This window comes from Podarcis vaucheri (genome assembly GCF_965113315.1).
Source record: "Podarcis vaucheri genome assembly, chromosome: 4".
In the NCBI taxonomy this organism is placed as follows: domain Eukaryota; kingdom Metazoa; phylum Chordata; class Lepidosauria; order Squamata; family Lacertidae; genus Podarcis; species Podarcis vaucheri.
The window spans coordinates 21949454-21976894 of NC_138762.1; the positions used below are offsets into that span (position 1 = coordinate 21949454).

Below are 27441 nucleotides of genomic sequence, written 5' to 3' on the forward strand. Positions count from 1 at the left end.
TCACAGTTGTCCTTATCTCGCAATTTGTATGTCAATTTCGCCAGTTCTGCATAGTTCAATTTCTCTCGCCACTGTTCTTTTGTTGCGGCTTCCTCATTCTTCCATCCTTGTGCTATCAAGACTCTTGCCGCTGCTGTAACATACATAAATAAATTCTTTATTTTCTCTGGCAGGTCTTGTCCTACAGATGGTTTCAATGCCCTGCAGAAATCTGGAGGAATAGATTGCTGAAGTGACTCATTTGTACTTTGATGGTATCAAACATCATGTGCTGGGGAAATATTTGCATCTTTGGTTCAAGCGAAGCATCACACTGTTTATACCAGGCCTGGGGGTGGGAGCTTCCTGCTTATTCTTCCGAGTGGGGCTCTGGGATTCTGCCCTAAAGTCTTGTCTGAACAGCACCGCTGAGCAAAAAAAGAGACACAAAGCTTCAGAGAAGCTGTATTCCCAGCAAGTGAGGTGGGATGGGAAAGCTTTTTGACCAAATGCTCCCTTTCTCAATACTGGCGCCACTGAAACAAATGAATGCTTGGTGCACTCCTAATGAGAAGGCAGCCCATGGTTATTTACTGAAAGGAAGCTAGATATTTTTTATAGGCTCTGCCTGTTGCTTTCAAAGGGGATGCTTCATACTCTGGTTTCTGAACAACAAAATCAGGACGTGTTTGTGAGATGTTCAGACCAAACTGATTCAGTTGTTTGGGTGGTCAGCTTTTCTTGACATGGTGGTGAAAGAGTGGAGAAATTTCTGGCTGTTCAGTTTCAAGATGGTGGGCTGCTTAACACCTCACCTACGCTTAAATATTTGCTCCCAGTATAATTCTGAATTGACTTGAAACCTTTAAAGCTCTACACAACTTAGAACCCAGATACCTGTTGGGCCATCTGCTCCTATATCAGTCAATCCCTCAGGCTCTGACCTACCCAATATGTGGGCCTGACGTCCCTTGAAGCACAATCCACGTTACGCTTGAAATCACAGTAGATGTCAAACCTCGGAAGACCTTGATCAGTATTAGGAATTGGGGATTAATTCACATTTAAAGTCAAATTACTTTCTGAAACATTATGAGGACAGCTATTCTTCTAAAATTGCACTTATCTGAATTTTGTATCGCAGTTCTTTAACAAATCAACGTTTACAAAAATGGATACATGGGGGATATTCATAAAAATGAATATATGAATAATGAAAACAATGTGTGAAAATGAATATTAGGATAAATTGCTTGCAAGCATGTGCACGTCAGTCAAAACTGCACACAAAAATGTGTTTATGAGGAGAAATTTGCACCAAAACACTGAATAGTTTCCATGAGGATTTTTAAAAAGAGAATTTTCAGATCGCTACAGAGATGTGGAGAACCAGCTTTATGATGGAAACATGAGGAAGTGAGAGAACCGAAACTGACAAGCGCTTCTGTTGTTGGCCTGCATTAAGTTGTTTAAAAACAAACAAACCACAAAACCTCATAATCACTAGTATTGTAAGAAATGGCACATTCCAAGATATCCATTTTCAAATGACGGCTTAATACTTATTCCTTTGCTAGATGTACTTGAAAAGAGGAAATAAGCAAACTTTAGCGTTTTTAGAAAGCAAATTATAGTGATACCTCAAGTTAAGAACTTAATTCGTTCTGGAGGTCCGTTCTTAACCTGAAACTGTTCTATTTTTTTTTTAAATGATATTTATTGAAAGTTTAAAATTACAGAGAATAAAAAAGAGAGGAGAAGAAGAAGAAAAAGAAGGAAAAGAAAAGATATATATATATATATATATATATATATATATATATATATATATATATATATGCTTTCGTAGATTTTCACGGGTACAGGAATGCAGGTTTTGGTATCTTCGGGTGTCTTCCCGTGTAAGAGTAGGGGTGTCTGGGCGACGTTTCGACGAGGTCTCACTCGTCATCTTCAGGCTGGTGCTTTTGGCTTCTTGTTACTGGAACAGAGCAGAATCTGGTGTTTGAGTTCCTATAAATACTGTTGAGGGGTGTGGTGTATAGCCTCCAACGTTCTGGGCAGAGAGGAAGTTCCTAGATTAGTGTGCCTTTTCTTCTTTTGTTCCTTAATTACTTGAGGGATATCTTGAGTGATTTCATGAGTGATATTCTGAATACCCCTGGGTGGGTCATTAAGTGTAGATTAGTTGCTAAAGCTTTCGTGTCTTGACCTCTTGAGCTTGTGAAGAGTTTTTCTGAGAAGATGGCTGTGCTGCATTTAGTTGTGCTCTGGCTTGGCTTCGTGTATAGGGGCGAGCTGTGATTTTGTGCCTTGTGCCCGCCAGATCTGTGTAGGGATTGCAGGGGGGTGCAGCATCCGGAGGTGCCACTATAGTTTGGCTACTGGATGGAGTCTGTAATATGTCTGTGGAGAGGGTCTGGGTTTGGGTCTGGTGTGGTTGATTGGTGACGGCGTTCTGTGTGCCTCTGGTTCTGGTGTCGGTTTTTGTGGGGAGGGCTAATTTCCAGATGTCTGGCAGGCGGGACGTGTCGTCACGCTTGTTCATGTTGTGAGGGTGTTTCTCTATCTCGATGGCTTCCATGATTATTCTCTTGTGGTGATGTTCCATGTTAAAGAGCAATTTGGAATCTGCAAAATTAATTTCGTGTCCTGTTTCTTTCATGTGTTGGAAAAGAGAGGAAGTTTTTTCTTCTTTTTTGACGGCATTCTTGTGTTCTGCGATACGTGCATTTATTCGTCTGTTTGTTTGTCCAATGTACGTGGCTGGGCAGACTTTGCAGGGTATTTCATAGACCCCTTGGTTTTCCAGCTGGATTTTGTCTTTTGGGTTTCTGAGGATATTGGCTATTTTTTGGTTGGTGCAGAAGGCTGTTTTGATATTGTGTTTATGGAGGATTTTGCTAATTTTGTCTGTAGTGCCCTTGATATAAGGAAGGAGGGCCATGCCATTGTTTTCTTCTGTGTCTTGGTTTTTGGGGGGTGTTTCTTTTTGGATTAGCTTCGTAACCTTGTTTTCTGGTATCCATTGGCGATTAACACATTTGAGAGATTCTGTAACTCAGTTGTCAAGTGGTCTTTGTCAGCCAGGCGTTTGGTTCTGGAGATGAGAGTCTTGGCTACGGAGTTTATTTGTGCAGGGTGGTGGTGTGATTGTGCATGTAAGTAGCGGTTGGTGTGTGTTTTTTTCCGGTAGATAGTGTGTCCTAGGGAGCCATCAGGTTTTTTGTAGATTAGGACGTCAAGAAAGGGGAGTTGGTTGTTGTCTTCTATTTCCATAGTGAATTGTATTTTGGGGTGTAGGCTGTTGAGATGTGTGAGGAAGCTATCTAGTTTTTCTTTCCCGTGTGGCCAAATTACAAAGGTGTCGTCAACATATCTGAGCCAAAGTTTGGGTTTGTGTTCTGACTTGTCTAAAGCATTGGTTTCAAAGTGTTCCATGTACAAATTTGCGATGACCGGTGAGAGGGGTGATCCCATAGGTGCTCCTTCTATCTGTTTGTATCTTTGTCCATTGTGGATGAAGTACGTGTTGGTTAGGCAGTGGTTGGTCAGGTCCAGGATGTATTTGGGGGGATTGTATTTGTTTTGAATGGCTGTCAAGGCTTCATTAATGGGCACCCAAACTTTGGCTCAGATATGTTGACGACACCTTTGTAATTTGGCCACACGGGAAAGAAAAACTAGATAGCTTCCTCACACATCTCAACAGCCTACACCCCAAAATACAATTCACTATGGAAATAGAAGACAACAACCAACTCCCCTTTCTTGACGTCCTAATCTACAAAAAACCTGATGGCTCCCTAGGACACACTATCTACCGGAAAAAAACACACACCAACCGCTACTTACATGCACAATCACACCACCACCCTGCACAAATAAACTCCGTAGCCAAGACTCTCATCTCCAGAACCAAACGCCTGGCTGACAAAGACCACTTGACAACTGAGTTACAGAATCTCTCAAATGTGTTAATCGCCAATGGATACCAGAAAAACAAGGTTACGAAGCTAATCCAAAAAGAAACACCCCCCAAAAACCAAGACACAGAAGAAAACAATGGCATGGCCCTCCTTCCTTATATCAAGGGCACTACAGACAAAATTAGCAAAATCCTCCATAAACACAATATCAAAACAGCCTTCTGCACCAACCAAAAAATAGCCAATATCCTCAGAAACCCAAAAGACAAAATCCAGCTGGAAAACCAAGGGGTCTATGAAATACCCTGCAAAGTCTGCCCAGCCACGTACATTGGACAAACAAACAGACGAATAAATGCACGTATCGCAGAACACAAGAATGCCGTCAAAAAAGAAGAAAAAACTTCCTCTCTTTTCCAACACATGAAAGAAACAGGACACGAAATTAATTTTGCAGATTCCAAATTGCTCTTTAACATGGAACATCACCACAAGAGAATAATCATGGAAGCCATCGAGATAGAGAAACACCCTCACAACATGAACAAGCGTGACGACACGTCCCGCCTGCCAGACATCTGGAAATTAGCCCTCCCCACAAAAACCGACACCAGAACCAGAGGCACACAGAACGCCGTCACCAATCAACCACACCAGACCCAAACCCAGACCCTCTCCACAGACATATTACAGACTCCATCCAGTAGCCAAACTATAGTGGCACCTCCGGATGCTGCACCCCCCTGCAATCCCTACACAGATCTGGCGGGCACAAGGCACAAAATCACAGCTCGCCCCTATACACGAAGCCAAGCCAGAGCACAACTAAATGCAGCACAGCCATCTTCTCAGAAAAACTCTTCACAAGCTCAAGAGGTCAAGACACGAAAGCTTTAGCAACTAATCTACACTTAATGACCCACCCAGGGGTATTCAGAATATCACTCATGAAATCACTCAAGATATCCCTCAAGTAATTAAGGAACAAAAGAAGAAAAGGCACACTAATCTAGGAACTTCCTCTCTGCCCAGAACGTTGGAGGCTATACACCACACCCCTCAACAGTATTTATAGGAACTCAAACACCAGATTCTGCTCTGTTCCAGTAACAAGAAGCCAAAAGCACCAGCCTGAAGATGACGAGTGAGACCTCGTCGAAACGTCGCCCAGACACCCCTACTCTTACACGGGAAGACACCCGAAGATACCAAAACCTGCATATATATATATATATATATATATATATATATATATATATATATCCTTGTTTTTCTGAATATATATATATATATATATATATATATATATATATATATATATGCTTTCGTAGATTTTCACGGGTACAGGAATGCAGGTTTTGGTGTCTTCGGGTGTCTTCCCGTGTAAGAGTCGGGGTGTCTGTGCGACGTTTCGACGAGGTCTCACTCGTCATCTTCAGGCTGGTGCTTTCGGCTTCTTGCACCAGCCTGAAGATGACGAGTGAGACCTCGTCGAAACGTCGCACAGACACCCCGACTCTTACACGGGAAGACACCCGAAGACACCAAAACCTGCATATATATATATATATATATATTCAGAAAAACAAGGAATTAAGCAATACAAGTCAATAAAAAGAAAAAAGAAAAATACAAAACACACAATACATCAAAACCAACAACAACAAAAAAAGGGAAAAACAAAAAATTTAAAAACAAATCCAATATTCCCAAATCTTTATCTTTCGTTAACTTGTTTCATCGACCTCCTCACACCTCCCTTTTTTGTATTCTAATTATTAATTATCTCAGCAAATCCTTCCCATCTTTCACTATATTCTATCATTAAATTACCTTAATTTATTTTAACCTTATCTTACCATAAAAAGCCCTAGAGCTTAAAACATAAAAACTTATTTATACATAATTCCTTATAGTATTTCTACTAAAGCCAAATAGTTTCATTCCAGCATTTTTCTAACACTCGTTAATTTTACACTAATTCTCTAAATGAATTTTTAAACTTTCTTCCAATCTTCATCCATCGTCTCTTCTTCCTGGTCTCGGGTTTTGTCAGTCCTTTCTATCCCTTCCATCTAGTCCATTAACCTGGTGACCTTCTATCCGAGGCTCTTAAGTCTTTTCCATGTCCCTTCTGCAGGTCTTCTTCATGTTTATACCTGCACTTTACTTTATCTTCTGCTGATCTTATTCTTAATTTCCTTCCTTTCTCACTGAGGGGTAGATCTCGGGGAGACTCCAACTTGACAATGTCTTTATCCCTTCTCGACAGGTCAGCCCACTCTCCACAGTCAGCACTGAAATCCAAAAGATATTTGAAGGCATGTTTCAAAGTCCCTCCAAAGTTAAGGGCCCCCACAACTCCAAGCTCCCCCTGACCCACAACCAGATCCCAAAAGTCAGAACATCCCTGCATAGGGGGATCCACCCAGCTTCCCCTCTCCAAACTAAACAGTACTCCATCTCTCCCAATCTGACTTTCTCCAGGTTCAGTCGTCAGAAACAACAACTTATTTTCCTGCAAGGCTGCGGCTCTCTCCATTTCTATTACTTGAGGTTCAGCAACAACCTCCTCCTTTGTCTTCTGCACAACTTGCCCTGTCAAAGCAAATTCCTGAGATGGTTCCTGAGTAGTTTCTATGTAGGTATTCACCGTTTGTCCAAAATTGCTAACTGCAACAGTCATCAAATCCATCTTTTCATGTAGCTGTTCCAGTAAAGCGCTTGTCTTGCAAAGAGCAAGCACTAAAACTTCTTCTAGACACATTCTTGCTCAAGGTCAATGTCAGGTTCCCACGATCTTTAATGTCTGCAGCTGTAAAATTCCCCAGATCGACTCCAGCAACAGTATCACAAGCTCCCTCTAGAGGAAACAATTTCTGTTTGTATCCATCTTTTTGAAAGAAGCTCCAGCAACAAAATTACTTTCGTTTTCCAGATATTTTATTCCTTTTTATATGCAGAAGGAAACATTGGAATCAATATGTTTCTCTTTTTTAACTATCTGTCAAAAAACGTTTTATTCACAGTCAATGAACTTCCCCAAAGCGTCTGTCTCTGACACCCCGTTCCCAGGTTCAAGATGGTGGAAATTTATCTTTCTTTACTCTCTCTCCTGCAGGTTCAAACAATCTAAGATTTCCCCCCTCTTCTCCTGCTTCCAAGGGGGGGTTGGTGTTTTTAGCTAATGAAAATTTAGTCCTTTACAAATGACTTTCCAGACTTTAGCTTGCAATGTCTTTGCTTCAATCTATTTACGAAAGCGGAAGGCGGACTTTCTGTTTAGACCTTCCCGCTTCAGTGCCAAATTAATTCAACTTTTAAAACTCCAATTCTTCGCTTTACTCATGGGTAGTTACTTTTAAATCCAATTGTCCACAGGAAAAAGTCAGCGCTCTCCGGCAACAGCTGTGCGGCTTCACTCCGTGAAAGTAGCAATCAGTTCAAAGCACCGCGCCGCTCACCCCACTTTGCTCCGGAGCCCCAAAATGGGTTTCCCCGCGAGTAGGGGAGGCGCTCTTGGTGCCCGCCGAATCCCACATTCCCAGGCTTCCTCTGCCTGGGATTTTTAAGGGGTCCCTGCCTTCGCCGCGGCGGCAAGACCCGATTCTCACAGAGTGGGTTCCTCTCGGTCAGAGGAACTCCGCCATTGCCGATGGCGCTAACCCGGAAGTCCTTAACCTGAATCTGTTCTAAACCTGAAGCACCACTTTAGCTAATGGGGCCTCTCGCTGCCGCCACTGCGTGATTTCTGTTCTCACCCTGAAGCAAAGTTCTTAACCTGAGGTACTATTTCTGGGTTAGCAAAGTCTGTAACCTGAAGCATTTGTAACCTGAAGTGTCTGTAACCCGAGGTACCACTGTACCAAAAATAAGTTTTTCCCTAATTTTTCTTATCTTCCTGTTCAACAGGTCATCTTAGGGAGGTTGCAGACAGAATTCTAGTAAGTAGAAATATTGTACTGAAAGAAGGAGTTTGTGATGGAATGAGCTTCTTCACATACCTGCAAAGGACAGCTGGACATATAAAGGGCCCCATTACCTTCAGTAGCTTATTTAAGGGACATCATCAATAAGGGACAGCAGCGGGACATGGCGCTGGGATAAGGAACTGTCCCACCAAATAAGGAACGCTTGACAGCTATGGTATTATGTATGTCACAGAGCAGAACTTTTGTCTTCTTGCTAGGAAAGACAGACACAGTGACAAGATTTTAACAGCTTCTTTTACTTAAGATGGGCAGCCATGACAGGTCTCAAACAGAAGTGAGCAAGGAAGGGGAAACAATAAGTGTTGGAAATGTAAAGAGAAAGAAGGTTATTTTTATCATATGTTGTGGTTTTGTGGTAAGGTTAAGGCTTACTGGGGAATAATATACAATGAAATTAAAAAGATGTTTAAAATAAAGTTTGTAAAAAAACCCCAGAAGCGTTTCTCTTGGGAATTATAGGGACAGAACTATCTAAATTGCATAGAAACATATTCATGTATGCAACTACAGTGGCAAGAATGTTACTCACCCCAAATGGAAAGAAGAAGTTGTTCCAGCAAAGGAAGAATAGATACAAAAACTTATGGAATATGCAGAAACAGCAGAATTTACCAGAAGAATAAGAAATTAAGATAATAAACTTTTTATAAAAGAATGGAAATGGTTTATTGAATATTTGCAGATAAATTGTAAACAATAGAAACACTGGCAGGATTATTGTAATAACCTGCAGTTATATAAATTAAGTGAATTTTGATATGCAGGAGATCTTAAAAATAAATTTAAGGAACCACACAAAGAGGGGGAAGGAAGTCAAGTTTTAAAATGTCAAAATGATTGTAAAATCAGTGAAATATATATATCTGAAAAGTATAATTTTTTTTTTTAAAAAAAAGGAAGGGGAAGTGGCTCACAACTTGAGAAAGCTACCCAGCCTCCAGATATATTAACCCCTCTGTGGCTTTTTGTTCTTAAGACAGGGTATATTGATTAAAGATGGTTTCCTATTCCAACAGGGTGATTTGGGCCGAAATACGTCCGTCCGTCCGTCCGTCCCCCCCACCGAGCAGGACTTCCTGGGAAGCACTCTGTTGAGTGATGGTGGTCTGGAGGCTGCGCACTGGAATTTCTCCACATGTATGTTTCAGGAAAGGGACCCTCTGCAGCCACGGCAGTCGCTGTGATTCTCCAGGAGTTTGACTTCAACCCTGGAGGCACACTCCATTGTCTCTCAAGACAGATGGATGCCAACAACATGATTCAATATGGCGAAACACAACGGGAGATTTGTCTGCCTTCAGATGATTCCTGTTTGTGGTAAATTTGTCCCTATGTCATTACCGCTCGATACATATCCTCATAAGCTCTTGAGAGAAAGATGAAACTGTGGTCAAGAAAGGAAATTTTCGTTTTGTTGTGAGAATGACCCTAGAAGGAAACTAGCTGTCGATGACAACATTCTTTCCTCAAAGTCTCAGGAACAGATTGCAGCATATCACAATGCCTTGTCCTCATATGCCCATGAGAGGAAGAATAACTGATTTCCTCAAAGGCTCAAAAACGTCTTGCAAGGTATCATTCCCCCCATAACCTATCTTGTATACTGAGAAAGAGGGAAACTGTGGTTACAAAAAGGAAATTTTTACTAAGTGTTTGTTTTGATGATTTATGAAAGGAGATTTCATGACAAAATCGCTTCCTCATAAACCGAGCAAGTCGCTGCGTAATATTATCAATCTGTTGCCATGTGCAGTCTTAATATGGCCATAACTCCTGATATGACAAGAACAATGTGTTTATTTTTCTCACCCGTAGCTCCTGCTATGGGTACTTTAAGGACACTGCTAACATTTCAGAAGATGCTGGGTACCTGTATTTGTAGTACACCCTAGGCCAGGCATGTCCAACAGGTAGATAGTGATTTACTAGTAGATCAGAGGGTGTTCCTGGTAGATCCTGTTAGATCTTTGGCCCCTTAGTGATCTCCTCCCCCACCCCCCAAAAAAGGGGGAAAATAACAACTGTGGCTTCCTTAAAAAGCTCAACAACTTTGCCTTTCCCCCCAAAGTTCAAGAATTTTGGCTTCCTAAAAAAAACCTAAACCACATTGGTCCACCCAGTGACAATTGGTAGGTCACTGTGAGTAGATTGCTGTCTATTGGGAGTTGGATGTCCCTGCCCTAGGCTACTGGTCTTGAGACATATTCAGTGCTGCTGCTCTGCTGGTACAAAGGACTTTCATGCACACAATGGGAGTTCGTCTCCCCTCCAGCTTCAGAGGGTGAGGGTTCAGGGGGAGAAAAGGAAATAGAAGTCGCATTGTGCCAGCTTTGGCTACAACCATATGTTCAGTGAGTTTGGAGGTAAAAAACACACGAGATGCTGGTATTCATACATTGGCAAAAGTGGCAGCACAAAATGGCTCCCAGAGACCAAAAAAGAAGAAGTGGTAGTTCTCTATACCAGTGAGTACTGTCACACAAAAAGGCCTCTATCAATGAAATTTAACACCTTATAAATCGAATTTAATATATGTTAGGATCGGATAAATACTGGAGATGTGGATTACCTTTGAGCAGATTACCTTTGAGAATTGTTCTCAGGTAGAAATATTCTGGAAATCTGTTTAGGCTAATATCTCCAATATGTTAGGATGTCATATACGTATGGGACCTAGAATATTTCTACTTGGTTATTTAAAATACGTTACTCTGGGAAATGGCCAAGCAATTGTGTTTAACCTTATAACTGCTGCAAAGATTGTAATAGCTAAAAATGGTTGCGCGGGTGAGCATATCTCCTGCTATAGCTGAATGGATTGAGAAAATTTGGTCCATAGTAATTATGATTCAGCTAATTTATTACAAAATAATTCATATAAATCAGCCTGATAGGTTTATAGGAAAATAGGCAGTTTTGTAATATTTTGGAACAACAAGTTCAAAGCTGCTTTCAACCTGCTGTAATAATATTTATTTATGCTCTTTATCTTTGGTTTATTTGGTTTATTAATAAAATAAAATGCATTTGTTTACTTTTAAAGCATAGCCTATGTTCTTCCGACAACTGCCCTCTTCACCTAGCTAGCTAGACATCATGCCAGTTGACAGGCCTGGCTCCTATTTGTTTGCTTTGGGGATTATTGTCAGAATAGCAAGGGCCCGGGACACTCGCCACTCCAAAGGAATGTTCACCTTAGGCGAACAGGCAGATTTTGTGCAGGACTCCACCCACTGAATCATCAGCATACAACATAGGACTTTGCTTCTGTCTCCAGAACTACTCTATGGTTGTTGTAAGGCAAGCCAATGTCAGTTGAGACAGGGTAAAGTTGCATAAGATCCAAGTCCCATTCGGCAGTGGAGCTGGTAGAGGGAAATCAAGCCTTTAAAACAGTGTTCTGCGCTGGGTTGCCAGGGCACATGGCCAAGCTGAATGGACATAGGCTCCAGCCTAAGTCCCTCCACTCATGTTTCACCATACTGCACCACTGCCACATCCCTGGTTTGGGATTTAAAGTTTTGGCTGAGCCCCAGGTGAACCAGGATTAGCAAATTATGGTGTTTTATCTTCGGCTGAGCCAGGGACAGAGACATAATACTGCGAGAGAAATCTGCTGCATTGTAAGCTACTTATCTCAGCAGACCTTGCCATAGGATTGCCCTCGACGCTCCAAATTCAGGAGTCGCTCAGGTACAAGAATGGAGGAGAGGTTTTATGGAGGAAAAAGTTATTGATGGCTATGGTCCGCTATGGCTATTCTCTTGGAGGCAGCAATGCTTCTGAATACCAGTTGCTGGGAAACGCAGAAGGGCAAAGTGCTCTTGTGCCCAAATCCTGCTTCCTGGACCAGATGGGCCACCGGCCTGATCCAGCAGGCTCTTATTATTATTTTTTTTATAAGATATTTATTAAGATTTTCAAAAAATTACAAAAGGAAAAAGGAAAATACAAAATAAAAATAGTTAAAAAACAGTTCAATCTTTTCTATCATATATTTTTCATTTGCTTATTTCCCGGACCTCCTCACGCCTTCCTTTTCTGTATTCCAGTTCCAATTGTTGATTCAGCAAATCCCTCCCCTCTTCATTCATCTTAATCTTCCATTTTTAAATATTATAACATTATTATTATTTTACCTATTAATAACCATTTTCTCATATTCCCTTATAGCATTACAGCAAAAGACCACTTAGTTTCTATCCAACATCATTCTAACATTCATTAATTTTACAGTGTTTCTGTAAATAATCTTTGAACTTTTTCCAATCTTCTTCCGCCGTCTCGTTCCCCTGGTCTCGGATTCTGCCAGTCATTTCTGCCAGTTCCATATAGTCCATCACCTTCATCTGCCATTCTTCCAGGGTGGGTAGATCTTGTCTTCCAGTACTTTGCGTTGAGTATTCTTGCTGCTGTTGTAGCGTACATAAAGAAAGTTCCATCCTTCTTTGGCACCAATTGGCTGACCATGCCCAGGAGAAAGGCCTCTGGTTTCTTCAGGAACCAGCAGGCTTTTCTTATGTTCAGTTTTAAAACTTGGCAAACCAGTGTTTACCATGCAGATGAATTAAGCTCAGTCTGCCTTGCTGCGATTGCAGCGACTTAACTCCAAATGTGCAAACCTGAACCATTATGTTGCCTGTAGACAATCAAACTCTGTACATAAAAGTATAAGGTAATTTTTAATAGCATACAGATAAAACCAGCAGGCTTTGAAAACCAGGATGCATGACTAAGGCTGCGATCCAGTCCCCAGTCAGGGACTGGGGGAGTTTAACCAAGTGACCGAGCCATAACTGTATCCACAGCCTTGCCGCTCATTCCGGCTGAGGCAGAAGGCAGGAGCTGGCAAATTGTTGTGCCTGCCTAGGGCTGGCTGATTCCCCTCCTCTGTCCTGGGATGGCAGGTTTGGGGACTTTTCATGGGCTGGCTGCCACTAACAAGGATCCTATCCACCTGCATGTTTGGCAGGTGGAGCTGTGGATTCTGTGCTGCACCAACGGAGGCCAGTAAAGGAGAAATTGTATGTCTGGAGAGACCTTCTGAAGATGCCTGCCTACCCTTGTTGTGATTGTTAATGGTGTGGCTGTTGTTACAGCACATCTTCCGGTTGCAAGTTAAATAAGAAGTGGAAAGTGACATCTAGTGTTGGCTTGGAGGGTTTCCCTTTACTATCAACCATCTATAGGAAGTTTATTTAATGCTCCCCTGCACTCCAGGAGCCACAAACAAAGACCCACTGTTATGTCCAAGATTAAATCGCTCAACCCCAATTAGTACAAGGCATGCCTCACAAATAGATGCACTAGGCAGTAAAATGGGGGGGGGGTGAGGAGAGGAAGGGGGGACCTCTAAGGAAGGGAGGAGGCACTGAAATATGCAGGAAAACCCTGCTTTTTAAAACCCTCATCTCCTGCAATACCTGCAAAACATGTTTGGTGTCGGATTGTGGGGTGTGTGTGCATGCGTGCTGCCCTCTCATTGCTGGTAAATGTGAGAGGAGGGAATACAGTGGTACCTCAGGTTACAGGCGCTTCAGGTTACAGATGCTTCAGGTTACAGACTCCGCTAACCCAGAAATAGTACCTCGGGTTAAGAATTTGCTTCAGGATGAGAACAGAAATTGTGGCCCCATTAGCTAAAGCGGTGCTTCAGGTTAAGAACAGTTTCAGGTTAAGAACGGACCTCCAGAACGAATTAAGTTCTTAACCCGAGGTACCACTGTACTGGCATTAGCTCAGTGGTAGAACATGTGCTTTGCATGCAGAAGGTCACAGGTTCAGTACCCCAAATCTCGACGCAGGATTAGGCATGCTCTGTCTGAACCCTGGAGAGCCCCTGGCAGGTCAGGTAATACTGACCTGGATGGACTGAGTATGAGGCAGCTTTCTATGCTCCTGACACAGAGATGGGGAGCCGTCACCCAGCCTCTGACACTTTTGCCAACCCCACCCTGAATTGTCTGGCAAGCTCCCTCCCCCACCCACCCAAAGCATACACACAACTTAAGGTGCAGAGAGCAATGGCGGACTCGGTGGCTTTGGTAGTTTAGTCAGGTGCAAAGGAAGCAGGAGTAACTGAGCTTTCTGTACTTGTGTGTTAGGAGTGGAACAGGCAGCTCTTGAAATCCTACAGCCTGGGAACCTATTGAGTAAGGAGACCAGAGGGTGGAGCCCAGAACAAGCCAGAAGCAAAGGCTTTTGGTCCTGTTTTCGGGCGCCTACAAGAAAAACCAAACATTTTGAGTGTGTGTGATGGAGCCCAGTGCAAAATTAATAGCTGGGAGGTGAGATCCAACCTTGCCCCTTGCTTTTCTGGTATCTCCCCCATCCCAAGCAAAAAGGTCTGGACAGTCATGGTTATGGGGAGGGCATGAGTGCTAACTGTGTGGTATAGAGGTTAAAGTGTCAGACTATGAGCTGGGAGACCAGGGTTCAGCCACAAAGCTCACAGAGTAACCTTGGGCCAGACACATCCTCTTAGAGCAGGCATGGCCAAACTTGGCCCTCCAGCTGTTTTGGGACTACAGTTCCCATCATCCCTGACCATTGGTCCTGTTAGCTAGGGAGGATGGGAGTTGTAGTCCCAAAACAGCCGGAGGGACAAGTTTGGCCATGCCTGTCTTAGAGTAACCTACCTCATAGAGTTTTTGTGAGGCTAAAATAGGGAGGGGGAGAATCATGGACACCTTCTTGAGCTCCTTGGAGGTCGTGTAGGATATAAATGTAGAAATGAATGAATTGAATTAAAACATGACTCCTTCGAACAGTCTAGGCCCTTTGGGTGGCATGAATGGAATGTCTGCAAGTGTACTTCAAACCAGGAGCTCAAAACTGAGAAAAGTTTGCAGAAATGTGGGGCCCTTTTTGTATTGTGTGGCCAGTCTGAGAGGTGCAATACAACCTCCACTTCTCCAGAAATCTTTTGGATTAGATTTATTACTGAGATACCTCCCTGGATAAACAACCCTTTATGGTCCTTGCGAAGGGGATAGATTTTGTGTGTTTGCAACTTTTCTCTTTTAACATGTTATGAATTGACATGCACAGTATAGCTATTGTTGTCCTTACACTAAAGTTCTTCTTAGAATTGTATATTGTATGGCGCTGTGATGTTATGGATTTATAAAAATTGATTTTTAAAAAAAGAAAAGAAAAACAAAATGGAGAAATGAAGACTGCGCATGGGAACAGAGAAATGGGCATCATTAGTTGCTGAGACACCAAAGAAGGGATTTGCTTATGAAAAGCTATATTGTGAAATTGTCTGCCCCAACAAATTTCTTTGTAAAGCACATATCTCCTCTTCCTTTCAAGAGCATATGGGGACAGCAGGAGGGAGGGAGAAATGTTATGACACAACCGTCTCTCTCTAAACTCTGAGAAAATAATGTTGTCATCAAAACTCTGACACCACATCCTTGGAATAAACCTCCTAGCAAAATAATATCCCTTTGAAACCACAACTGTCCTCGCAATGTCATCAGCGGTTAAGATTCTAACTGAGAATGGGGCAAGAGAAATTGACCGTGAACAGCACGTGGTTAAAGGCAAAAATAAATGTACCGCCACAAATGTACAGTACTGTGAGTTGTAGTTTGTTAAGGGTGCTGAGAGTTGCTAGGAGACCTCCTGTTCTTCTCACATAGTTACAGTTCCCAGAGTTCCCTCTGGAGAGGTATTGGTTGTTAAACCACTCTGAGAATTGTAGGGGAATTGTGAGTGTTTTATCTGTATGCTGTCCTGGAAGCCATGACTGAAAGGTATCTCCCCAAATGGACAGGAGGCTGATGAAATGGACCACTTTCGCAGGGTAACATCCCTGTGTGCTGCATCTTTAAAACCATGGGTTAAAACCATCCTGGAGATGGAAGCTCTGCCTTCGTCTGTAGCATTTCAGGACTTCATCCTGAAAGCTGCCAAGTCTCTTTCACAAGCTGCCTGTGAGAATAGCAACATGACAGGAGCCTGGCCTGCTTCAAGATCTGTACTGGGAGGAAATGGTGCTTTTGTGGAGATCCACTCTTTATCAGGGCAAGACACCCAGAACCACCACTGGCATCAGTCAAGTGTTGATGCCCTCAGCTGCACTGTAAGAACTGTAATGTGTACCTGAGCTTGCTCTTCCCTCCTCCCGCCCATTCCCTTTTCCTTGTGTGCTGTGTCTTTTTATATTTCGTAAGCTTGAGTCCAGGGACCATCTAAATACTGATTTTTGGCAAGCCGCTTTGAGAGCCTGTTTGACTTAAGGGCAGGATGCAAATGCCACAAATAAATAAACAAACAAACAGCAAGTTGCTTGTTCACTTTGAGCTCTCGAGTAGTATAATTCTACAGGGCCAGTTTTTCGATCAGCACATAACTGGAATGTTGCCTGCTTCTTCTGTCATCTTTTATGAACTGTAATGTCCCACAAGAGATGAATGCTATTGTTGAAAAACATTTTTAATTTCAGTTCCAGACTGATGGACGCAGTGCTATACAGCCTCATATACACAAAACAAAGTCAAAGGAAGAATGGCAAAGAGCTTGTTCACAGAATCAAGCTGACTGGTTAAAACACACACACTCAAAGACTCTCACACTCACTAGGTGGATCTACACACAGGGGAAAAACCTGCTATAAATAAGTCAGAAATTAGATTGTTATAACAAAAGGAAAAAAACCTATGGAAAATTGCGTAGAAAAAAAAGATTCTGCTCTCTGGCACCATCTGGTGTTGCATGTTTATAATGCATTCAAATCATTGTTTTTTGACTCATGTAGCTGAGCCCACTCACCTTGGCCTGAAAAGCAATATGAGTGCCACACCCCATAGTCTCCTTTGACTGGACTTAACAGTCCAGGGGTCCTTTACCTTTACTTTACCGTACTCACTCTCTCACACACACACACATATAAAACCAAACATCTGCAGTATAATTTTTCATGGAATGCATTTTCCCCACAGTTCAGAACCTGATCCAGAGCAATCAGCACCAGAAAATGGAGGTGGTGGTCAAGACCCGCATAATTCTTTCACTCCAGATGTTGAATTCGAACTGCAGCGGTCCATTGAAAAAATATATGTAACCTGCAGAGGAAGGAAACCATTCAGATAAGATTCCTGTTTCATGTTGCTGCTATTTCTTTTGGTTGATGTTACTTCTTTTTAAAAACAGTAAATAAAAAAGCATTCCCCACCCCCCGCCCCCGCTCACAAAGCAATTTGTTGATTAAGGCTGCACTCCGAGTCTTGGATTGAATTCACCCTGAGAGGCAAACTCCATTGTCTCTCTAGATGGATGCCAACAAACCCCACTGAATTGAATATGATTTACTTATGAACAGACAAGTTGAGGATTGCATTGTGAGGCAGGCATGTACAACTGTAAGGTCTCACTTTACAGGGAGCAGTCCTGTTTGGAATACAATATTTTATTTGAAGATATCCTCTGTTTGAAGGGCTGCTGTGTTCAAGTTGGTTTTAATGATAAGGAACCCTTAGGAGAGAGAACGGCAGGTACCTTGATGTTGCCCATCAACACTTTTTTGGGCCATGCCCCACCTAAGCATCTCTAAAATCCTGATGCCCACCCCCAGTGACATATAATTCTTATGATTCAGAAAGCGAAGCCTAAATGGCCATTCACTGTTAATAACTCATTATCGAATCCCCCCCCAAATCAAATTGCCCCCCTGTGGGGCGTGTTCCCCACATTGGAAAGGAAGGGCTTGGAGGGTTTCCTTTTACTATCAACCATCTATAGGAAGTTTATTTAATGCTCCCCTGCACTCCAGGAGCCACAAATGAAGACCCACTGTTATGTCCAAGATTAAATCGCTCAACTCCAATGAGTACAAGGCATGCCTCACAAATAGATGCACTAGGCAGTAAAATGGGGGGGGGTGAAGAGAGAAAGACCTGCTGACAGCAAGATGTCGTCATCATAACTATTTCTAAATTTTAATATATACATCTGCATTAACATATGTATGTTTTATTCAGCTCTATGCCCACTCTTGCCTTTTTGCAATCTAAGTGTCCACAATAACACTTTGTGATGAAACTTCGGAGACCCCAAACTGGGTGCCAAGTGTAATGGCGCCCCCGCTGCCACTGCCACCCAAATGATTTTGGCAGCTGTAGTTTGTTAAGGATGCTGAGAGTTGTTGGGAGATCCCTGTTCCCCTCACAGAGTTACATTTCTGAGAGAGGTTTAGCATTAAATCTCTCTTCACTGGGAACTCTGAGAATTGTAGCTCTGTGAGGGGAAATAGGGGTCTGCTCACAACTCTCAGCACCTTTAACAAAGTTCAGCTCCTGGAATAATTTTGGGGAAAGCATTTGTCCTTAAAGTGGCATTGTAGTACTTTAGAGGTATATGGAATATTGGATTTATGTGTAAGTTAAACATGCTATAGCTTACGGCCCTCCTCTCTTGGGGCCCCCCCAAAAAAATTAAAGGAAAAAACACCTGGATGTAGATTTCCAAAATATAAGATAAAAAACAAATAAAATAAAACCTACATACAGCAACAGTGTTTTGTGCTTTGTAGGCTCCTATGATGTAAGTAATGGGCCCCTCCTGCTAGCCTGCTCCCTAAAATATCACTGGTTTGCTCATTTCTATATATAGGGTGCCTATTAGGTCCATAAATTACCATATAGCATATATTCAACACCAAAAACAGTGACAATTGGTTGTTGACAAAGGACAGCTGGACATATAAAGGGCCCCATTACCTTCAGTAGCTTAGGGCCTCATCAAACCTAAATCCGGCCCTGGGTATATGGTCTGAACTTCACCAATACTGAGCTGGATAGACCGATGGCCTGAATCTGCATGAAGCAGCTTCCTGTGTTTCTTTAACTAGCTATCACTTTAATTTCCACAACCGCCCAGAGCAACCCTACGCAGTGGCGTAGCGTGGGGGGTGCAGGGGGGGCCGGCCGCACCCGGCGCAACATCTGGGGGTTAGGGTTAGGGGGCGCAAATCCATGGATTAGGGAGCGCAAATCCATGGGTTAGGGGGTGAAAATTACTTGCCTTGCCCCGGGTGCTGACAACCCACGCTACGCCACTGACCCTACGTCAGTACAGTCGTACCTTGGTTTTCGAACAGCTTAGTTCTCGAACATTTTGGCTCCCGAACATCGCAAACCCAGAAGTGACTGTTCCAATTTTCAAACTATTTTTGGAAGCCGAATATCCGACGGGGCTTCCGCGGCTTCTGATTGGCTGCAGGAGCTTCGTGCAGCCAACCAGAAGCCGTGCTTTGGTTTTCAAATGTTTTGGAAGTTGAATGGACTTCTGGAATGGATTCCATTCAACTTCCAAGGTACCACTATAATGAGAGAAATTAAAATGGTGGCTAGACAAAGCTGTCTGGCACGGTTTGGAGCACTGGGCCAGAAAAAACCCTGAAGGGTCCCCCAAGGCAGGCATCTGGAACGGGCCAATCTGGGACCCTGGTTTTTCACCCCCAAATGCCAGGTGTCAACACAAATAAAATGCATACCATTCTTCTCATAAGCTGCATCCACTCGGTGACCGATCCCAGGGAAATCCTCCTCAATATACCTAGGGTAGCCTTTCTCCATAACTTGGTTCTGTTCGTCATAACTTCATTTGAGGGGGGAAATAAAGTAAATAAGCAAGTGTTTTATTTATGTATAGCATTATGCATTGCAATTCTGTTCCAATTCAATGCAACTGACGACAAAACACAAACATAACAAGTCTAAAATCTAGACCAATAAATGATACCATAGAACTAAAAAGACAGGATACAAAAAGGGTCAGCATTTCTAGCAGCAACCTGTAAATTCTTGCTAGAACAGAAGCATATACTGAAAATGGCTGAGGGCACATCATCTATCTTTATACAATATTGAACATTAAATGGAGGGAAGTTCCTTGAAGCAGGTGCTGCTTTGCAAGAGAATTCTTCCCCACAACACCTCACACTCCAGAACAGGTAGGAGACACATGGCCAACCCCAGGGGTCTTCATCCTTGGGTTCTCAGGTGTTGCTGGACCAACTCCCATCATCCATGACCTGTGACTAAGTTGGCTGGGGATGATAGGAGTTGTGGTCAAACAACATCTGGGGACCCAAGGTTGAAGGACATTCAGAAATGTTACGTAGTGCGGATGCCAGAAGCTCAAGCTAGCTAGCATGTGCAATATCAAGGATGCGACTACTAATGGCACATTCCTACGTGGGGATAATTGTGTTAGTTTTCCTGACCATAATGCTAGGGCTTCAATTCTGGGTTCTGACGTTGCTTTCACACGGCACTACTTGCTCCGTTATGGATCGCGATCAATATACCTCCACGTCGTGCTAAATTTTAAATGCTGGGAAAGGACCATATGCCAGAATACTGCCCCCAATTTTGTCATGTGAAATTAAAATGAAAAACTACCGTTTTCTGGGTTAATGGGGATGCAAACGGATTTTCCCCTAGAAGCAAATATCCTGGAAATGAGTGCTAAATGTCCACTAGGCTCCGCTAGTTTTTCAGAAGTGGCTTTTACCTAATGTGAAAAATCACATAAAATTTGGAAACATTGGGTAAGGAAATGCTGTGGAAGTGGAAAAAGTGTTCCCTCTGTGTGGGTCCTCCCTTGTTCGCCCATTGGTCTACCACAGCGCCAGTCAATGTGATGCCTCCAATTACTGTTGGACTTCAACTCCCATCATCCCTTACCACAAACCATGCTGGCTTGGGCTCATGGGAGCTGGAGTCCAGCAACATATGGAGGGCACATGGTCAAACACATGAGTATATTGAAATGTAAGTCTATGGAATAGGCCTCATCAGCTTATCATTGTTGTGGGCTTTAAGAGTGACAGAATGCAGAAAATGTTGTTGAGTTAATACCACGGCCCCTGCACCCATATTTCTAAATTTGGAGGAGCCAAACCAATGACAAAAAGTTGTTTGGTACTATATGCAAAACATGGTTCTTACATCATTGGAACAGTAGGAAAGAATGAGAGAGAAACTGGCGAAACTACTATGGGGAAGAAAAGAATTTTCAACATACCTCCAGTATTTTTCTCCAGCGAAAAAGAGAGTCTTGCCAGTGTCTTTGATGTGGACAGCAGCATCGACTCCCTTCACAGATCTTGGAAAGCCCAATTCATAAATCTTTTTAGGGTAGCCCTCTACTATGTCGTAGGCATTCAAAGCCCAGACTTTCTTCCCTGTGAATAAATATGAATTGGTGTATTAAGATTCAACCATGTGGTGGTCATATAGCCTTAGGCATGTTGATGCCTCACCGTCTGTTCCCCTTCTGTAAAAATTAGACTGAGGAGGATTTAATTCACTGGAATGAAGTTAGGATGGGTGGGATTGGTACACTCACACAATTATACAGCCTTGTCGGTGGCATTCCCTTCCGAGAAAACTTCCGGGGGCCCAAGTCAGAGGAGGAAAGAACAACCAATAGGCTTGTTTCTGCACAGACTCCCATGCCCCTCTCACTGAGGCTGCAAAGCAGGGGCAGTAAGGGGCATGGCCGGTGTGTGTGGGGGAGAGGGTGTGGTTGGAGAGGGTGTGTGGTGTGAGAAGAGTCTTGAGGATCAGGCAGAGAGATTTCTGCAGAAGACCTACCCCTGAAAAGAAGCACATGGTCGTTGGTAGGATGCTCATAAGCCGCGTCAATCTTGCTTGGGATTTCTGGCCAAAACGACTTAATTTGTACCAAATCCGCCTCAACCATCTGAGGATGTAGGCGCCAGAAGAACCTATGATAGGAAGAGGGAAGTTCTAACATGGTAGGCTAGCATTTTTACTGAAGTGAAAGATATTGAATAGTCCTTAAAGTGCTCCAGAAATTAATTTGCTGAAGCCATTTCTCAGACAACACAAATAATATACAAATAGAATAGCTGTCAAATAATTCTAAAGTCAGTCATTCAAGGTACAAAGCATGTTTCTTGCCTGGAAGCTATTCCCAAGAGCTTGTGTTAACAGATTCACTCATCAAGCTCATCTTCAGTGTTTTGGAGCAGGTCTTCACAACATTCCTTGTTGCAAAGTCATTTGTGAGGCACCAAGCCAAATGCAGCCCACTAATAAGGGCTCCCTCTGCACTATACATTTAAAGTAGGATCATAAAACGTTAAGCAGTCGTGTCTACCCCCAAAGAATCATGGGCACTATTAAGGGCGGTTGTTAGGAGACCCTACTCATCTCATGGAGCTACTGTTCCCTGTGAAGAGGAATTGTTTGTTAAACCATTCTGGAAACTGTAGCTCTGTCAGGGGAATAGGGCCTCCTAATAAATCTCAGTACCACAGGAGAACCAGATTCATCCTATAAGAAGAACCTGCTGGAACAAGCCAATGACCCATCTAGTTCAGCATTTTGCTCTCACAGTGGTCAACCACAGATGTCTCTGAGATGCCTCCAAGCAGGACTTAAGTGCAACAGTGCTCTCCTCACTTGTTTCCCCCAGCAACTGGCATACACTCTCTGGCAGTGGAGGTAGAGCACAGCCGTCATGGCTTCGGCACTGGGTAATGGGAGTACTTGGATATTAATGCTCTCCCTAGCCTTGCGCCAACACCACCAGACTTTCCTCTTTTCCCAGCACTTATGTTGGTGCTTGGCTATTCAGTCGTAAGCTATTCACTGCAACTTATTATACTGGTTTTCTAATGTGGCTTTGTATGTTCTCTCTCTCTTTCTCTCTCTCTCTCTCTCTCTCTCTCTATATATATATATATAATTGAAAATTTTCAGTAGGGATTAAAGTGAAGAGAAATCAAAACAACAGAAAACAAACCAAAATCCAAACCAAAAATAAGATAAAATAGTGCTTGTATGTTGTCTCTTAACCTCACTGTGGTTGCCTTGCAGTGCTGTTATTCTCTTTTTATTTGTACAATGCCTACAGAACTGTCTGCAGTCACGGATATAATAGAATGAATAAATGACCCTTAAGATGAGAATTGGGTTGTTTTTGTTGTTTATACAAAGGTGGCCCTAATCAACCTTTGCAATATTGGAGGATGTGTGTGGCTGGCAGAGTGCATCTGACTGGGTGTGCTTCAAGTTGCACAGGCCTGCTCTGTCCCTAGACAAAAAAGTTTATGGATGCACATATTTCGGTTGGGCCGCACCTGTCCTTGAAGATCACCATTTCTCCTCGAAGCTCCGTGATAGCATCCAGTGTCAAGTTTGCATCACATTTCTCAGGTGTTTTGGGGTGATCGGGATGGGGGTCGTGGTCTCCTGCACCTGTCCAGTAAAGTACATGTGTTATGCAGGAAACTATAAGCCTGTTGACTGTATCTAGTAACACAGAGCTGATCACTGGTTCATATATCTTAGCATTTTCCACACCGATTGGCAGCAGCTTCCCAGGATTTCAGTCTCTCCCAGCTCTAACTGAATGAAATGAGGATTGAACCTGAGGCTTTCTGTATCCAAAGCAGAAGCTCTATCATTGAGCAATGGTCCTTCCCTTATTTTAACATCTGAACTTGTGCGCAGCATGGGACGCGGGTGGCACTGTGGGTTAAACCACAGAGCCTAGGACTTGCCAATCAGAAGGTCGGTGGCTCAAATCCCCGCAACGGGGTGAGCTCCCGTTGCTCAGACCCAGCTCCTGCCAACCTAGCAGTTCAAAAGCACGTCAAAGTGCAATTAGATAAATAGGTACCGCTCCGGCGGGAAGGTAAACGGCCTTTCCATGCACTGCTCTGGTTTGCCAGAAGCGGCTTAGTCATGCTGGCCACATGACCCGGCACCCTCGGCCAGTAAAGCGAGATGAGCGCCGCAACCCCAGAGTCGGCCACGACTGGACCTAATGGTCAGGGGTCCCTTTACCTTTACTAATATATGGAATGCTCATAGAAAATTGTGATTTTATATGTGCAATGTAAAGTCATACAGTGACAGATCTCGCCGCATCAGGCTGGTGAACAGAAACAACAGGGAAATTTATTACTCATAACTTCCACTGCAGAATTATATGTATACATAAGGAGAAAACAGGGGGGGAAATGCAAGCATACCATATAGAATCTGGATCCCTTGTACGTCATCATCTGGAAGCAATAAGCCTTTATTTCCCGTGTATGTGTAAATTGGAAACATCAAAGCTCCTGGGTCTCTGGAATGCTCAAGTCCCAGCGAATGACCAAACTCGTGGGCAGCCACAAGAAACAAATTATATCCTAGAAAACAGCATGTGCATCTTGTTATGAAAGCTACAAAGCTTATACCACTAGGCTGCTTTAGCCTGATTCTTTTGTTTAATACCTCCTTTTGCAACGTATTAAAATATTACACCTGATATCATTCACTACTCTTTTCTTTGCATTACAGAGAGAACAGAAATAGTATCTGTCATCTGTTAATTAAACAACCAGTAAGGTAGCACATCCCTGGTTTAGTCCAGGGTTGTGGAATCTGCATCCCTTCAGATGTTATAGGACTACAACTCCCAGAATCATGGGCATTGGCAAAACTGGCTGAGGCTGATGCGAGCTGTAGTTCAACTGCAACATTTGGAGAGTCTCAAGTTTCCCAGCTCTGATTTGCCACCCCCCCTCCCCTTAGCCTTGGGTTGCAATCCTATGTATCTTTGCTTGGGAGTAAGTTCCACTTAATTCAGTGAAGCACACTTCCAAGTTAATATGGAAGCCTCGGAGTGCCTGTGTTGCTTAAGAAGGTATGGCACAGGCAATATGGGTAAGGAATGGCAAAAGAAGCAATATTCAAAACAACCTGTTCAGTCATTATTTGCTATTTGTGAAATTGTTAATTTCAATAATTATAAATCACGCAGCAAAATAAGGCAGGAGAATCTGCTTGCTAAGGAATTCACTGGTCAAACATTTCCTGGCTTCACAGTGGATGCTATTTAGAGCCAACAACCCACACAGTGGTAATAAAAATTATCTTCAAAGCATACATTACCTTTAGAATCAGTTGACCACAGCTCGTCTTCATCAAAATGAGCATCTCCTCCAAAATTTGGCCCAGGAGGGAAAGCATGAGCTAATAACCCAGAAGGTCCATCAAAGGGATAGAAATCACCATGCTCTGTAAATATTTGAAACAGAAATGAACATTATCAGCATGCTTAATTGCAAATCAAGCAAACAAGTAACACAGCCATTAAGACAGCAATTTCACTCTAGTCACCTTTCCTTCCGAAAGAAATCATGATATCAGCAGTACCATTGCGAATTCTAGTAAAGTTGAGTGGCGTCACATCAGACCAGACCTTGAACGCTTTCCTGAATGCTCTGTCGACTTCAGACTTTTTCAGATCAGGGGTGTAATTTAGAATCCTATAAGGAACACAACAAAAAAAAAATCCAAATACCTTCAGATGGTTTTCAGTGCAAACTCAAAACATGTTGCAAAACATGCCCTGTCACAATATTTCAAATGTTACACATCTCTCTCCACTGCCAATTTAGCAAATATAGCAAGCATACAGATATATGCCCCTTTCCTGTTAGAGAATGTGTGGTTTTTGTTGCTGAGTTATAATAAATTCACCTTCTGTTTTGGAAGTACTGATAAAGGACAATGACCGAGACACAATGATAGTGTCTCAAGCCTTTTGATTCCACTTAAACAGGGGCCCAATTCAAAATAGGTTTATTTCGACTTGCCTTAAAACACAAGCATTTAAATGTGTAACTTTCATTCTATGTTAAGAAGGTAGGGTATTAAAAAATAAAAATAAAGCCAGACATGTTGCTGGTTCAGCTAGATATTTAACACTTTACTTCCATTCCTGCTTTTATTAAATACATCTGAGCATCTTATTCACAAAAGGTACTGTGCTTCTCTTATCTGATTCTTCACCCGCTGTTTGGAAAAGGAAATTGAAAGGAAATTGTGTGGGGCAAATTAAATGAACTCAAAGCTTATAGGCTTTGATGATCTAGAGATGGTAAAACATGGCATGAGGTTTCCAAACATTGCACATAGCCTTCTTTCACATCTTGTTAATCTGCAAAAACAGTACACCTGGTTGACTTCATGTCACAAAATACATGCTAAATGCCTAACCCTGCTGTAAAAAAATAAATAAATGTAGTGCATCTGGCTACAAGTCCACGCAGGGTTGGCTGTGGGCAGGGTTCCCAGACTGCAGCGGTAGAACAGACAACCCTCTATGTTTCTGTGATTCCATGTTGCAAAGTGTCATGCTATTAAACATATTACAAAAATAAACCCTTTACGTACTGACTCAGCTGATTTCAATGGGCCTTACTTCCACATTAGTTTATATTCTGTTTAGGAGATTAGCTGTAGCCCCATGGTAGGCTAAAATCCAGGAATAGGAAACCTGAGGCTCTGCAGGTAGCATTGGACTACAATTCCCATCATCCCTATGGGCCAGGCTGGCTGGGGCTGATGGGAGCCAGAGTTTACCGGCACCTTGAAGGTCACAGGTTCCCCCATTCCTGCTATAAGTCTTACATATCAGATCAGAATTAGCAAACCCCCTGAGATCCTGCAGAGCACTCAGTGACGAGTGCGCCAAACCAAAGTCTCTAAAAAATAACATGTGCTTGTGCCGCATGAAGATACTGTCAAGCATCAGCGCAAATGGATCTGGACCCAGAGCCAGGGTCATTACCTGTATGTTATATTGGTATGAGACCACTTCAGCTTTCGAGGGAAGAAGTTGTATTCCCCAATATCAGGAACGCCGCACCGTGGCTGTTGCATTAGTTCGTACGTCTCTTCGTTGAGCTTGCCCGTTACTTCCAGTCCAAAAAACGCCTGCATTTCTCGAAGTTTGGATGTGACTGTATCACCTGCCTTCCTCTGTATCCCAGCTGGGTTGGACTGGAGGTTGTAATGCCTCTTTAGATAGCGCTGGGAAGAAAGAGGGGGGAGAGAGAACCGATTAGACTTCTAATTCACTGCTATTTATTAATTTTACAGACTCACATAAGGAAAAAGGACAAGCCTCTGCCCTGAAGAGCTCAGAATCTCAGTTTTAATAGAAGAGAAGACAACAGAGAGAACAGAGCCTATTCTAGGTCCTACGTCATACCTCTGCTAACTCGAATTTCTCCCTTGTGAATTCATCGCTGTTGTCTTCGTCTGATATGGATATCGGCAGGGCCAAACACCATGATATGCCCAGCAAGAGAAAGAAGGCCGCTGCAGCGCTTGGATGCTTCATGATGAATGCTAAGGTTTTGGAGCTCTGATAGTTCAGCTTATAACGTGCTTTGGCTTTTATAGAGCTGCACTGATGATTCATCATCTCTCAGGGACAGGTTACAACTTCCGAGTGACTGTAAAATAAACATGCTTGCAAGACTCTTTCCCTGCTCTTCTCCTCCTCCTCCTCCACCACCACCTCCCTCCCAAGAAGTCTTGGTTTGAGGAATCTGTTGACCTACTGGTGGTGCAGAAACCATGACTTCACATAAACACAGTCTCAGCATATTCCCAGGTGCTGTGGGAAGAGTTGAGTGGGGCAAACGGCATTTTTGACTATGTTGCAATAACTTTATTTGACTTGTCTCTCTCTTTTGAAACCATCCTTCTTCC

The 27441-nt window shown here is 42.9% G+C and overlaps 1 protein-coding gene across 1 annotated transcript; it reads right to left on the minus strand.

Moving 5' to 3' along the window:
- Positions 1-16335: 16335 nt before the first annotated feature.
- LOC309530425 (collagenase 3-like) lies at positions 16336-27179 on the minus strand. The gene is made up of 10 exons (XM_082219396.1): positions 26936-27179; positions 26513-26754; positions 25057-25205; positions 24829-24954; positions 23922-24083; positions 23025-23142; positions 21511-21644; positions 20939-21098; positions 19404-19507; positions 16336-16974 (listed from the first exon to the last, which is right to left on the minus strand). The coding sequence occupies exons 1-10, from the start codon at positions 27149-27151 to the stop codon at positions 16874-16876; spliced, it is 1512 nt and encodes a 503-aa protein (XP_082075522.1). The 5' UTR covers positions 27152-27179; the 3' UTR covers positions 16336-16873.
- Between the last annotated feature and the right edge of the window lie 262 nt (positions 27180-27441).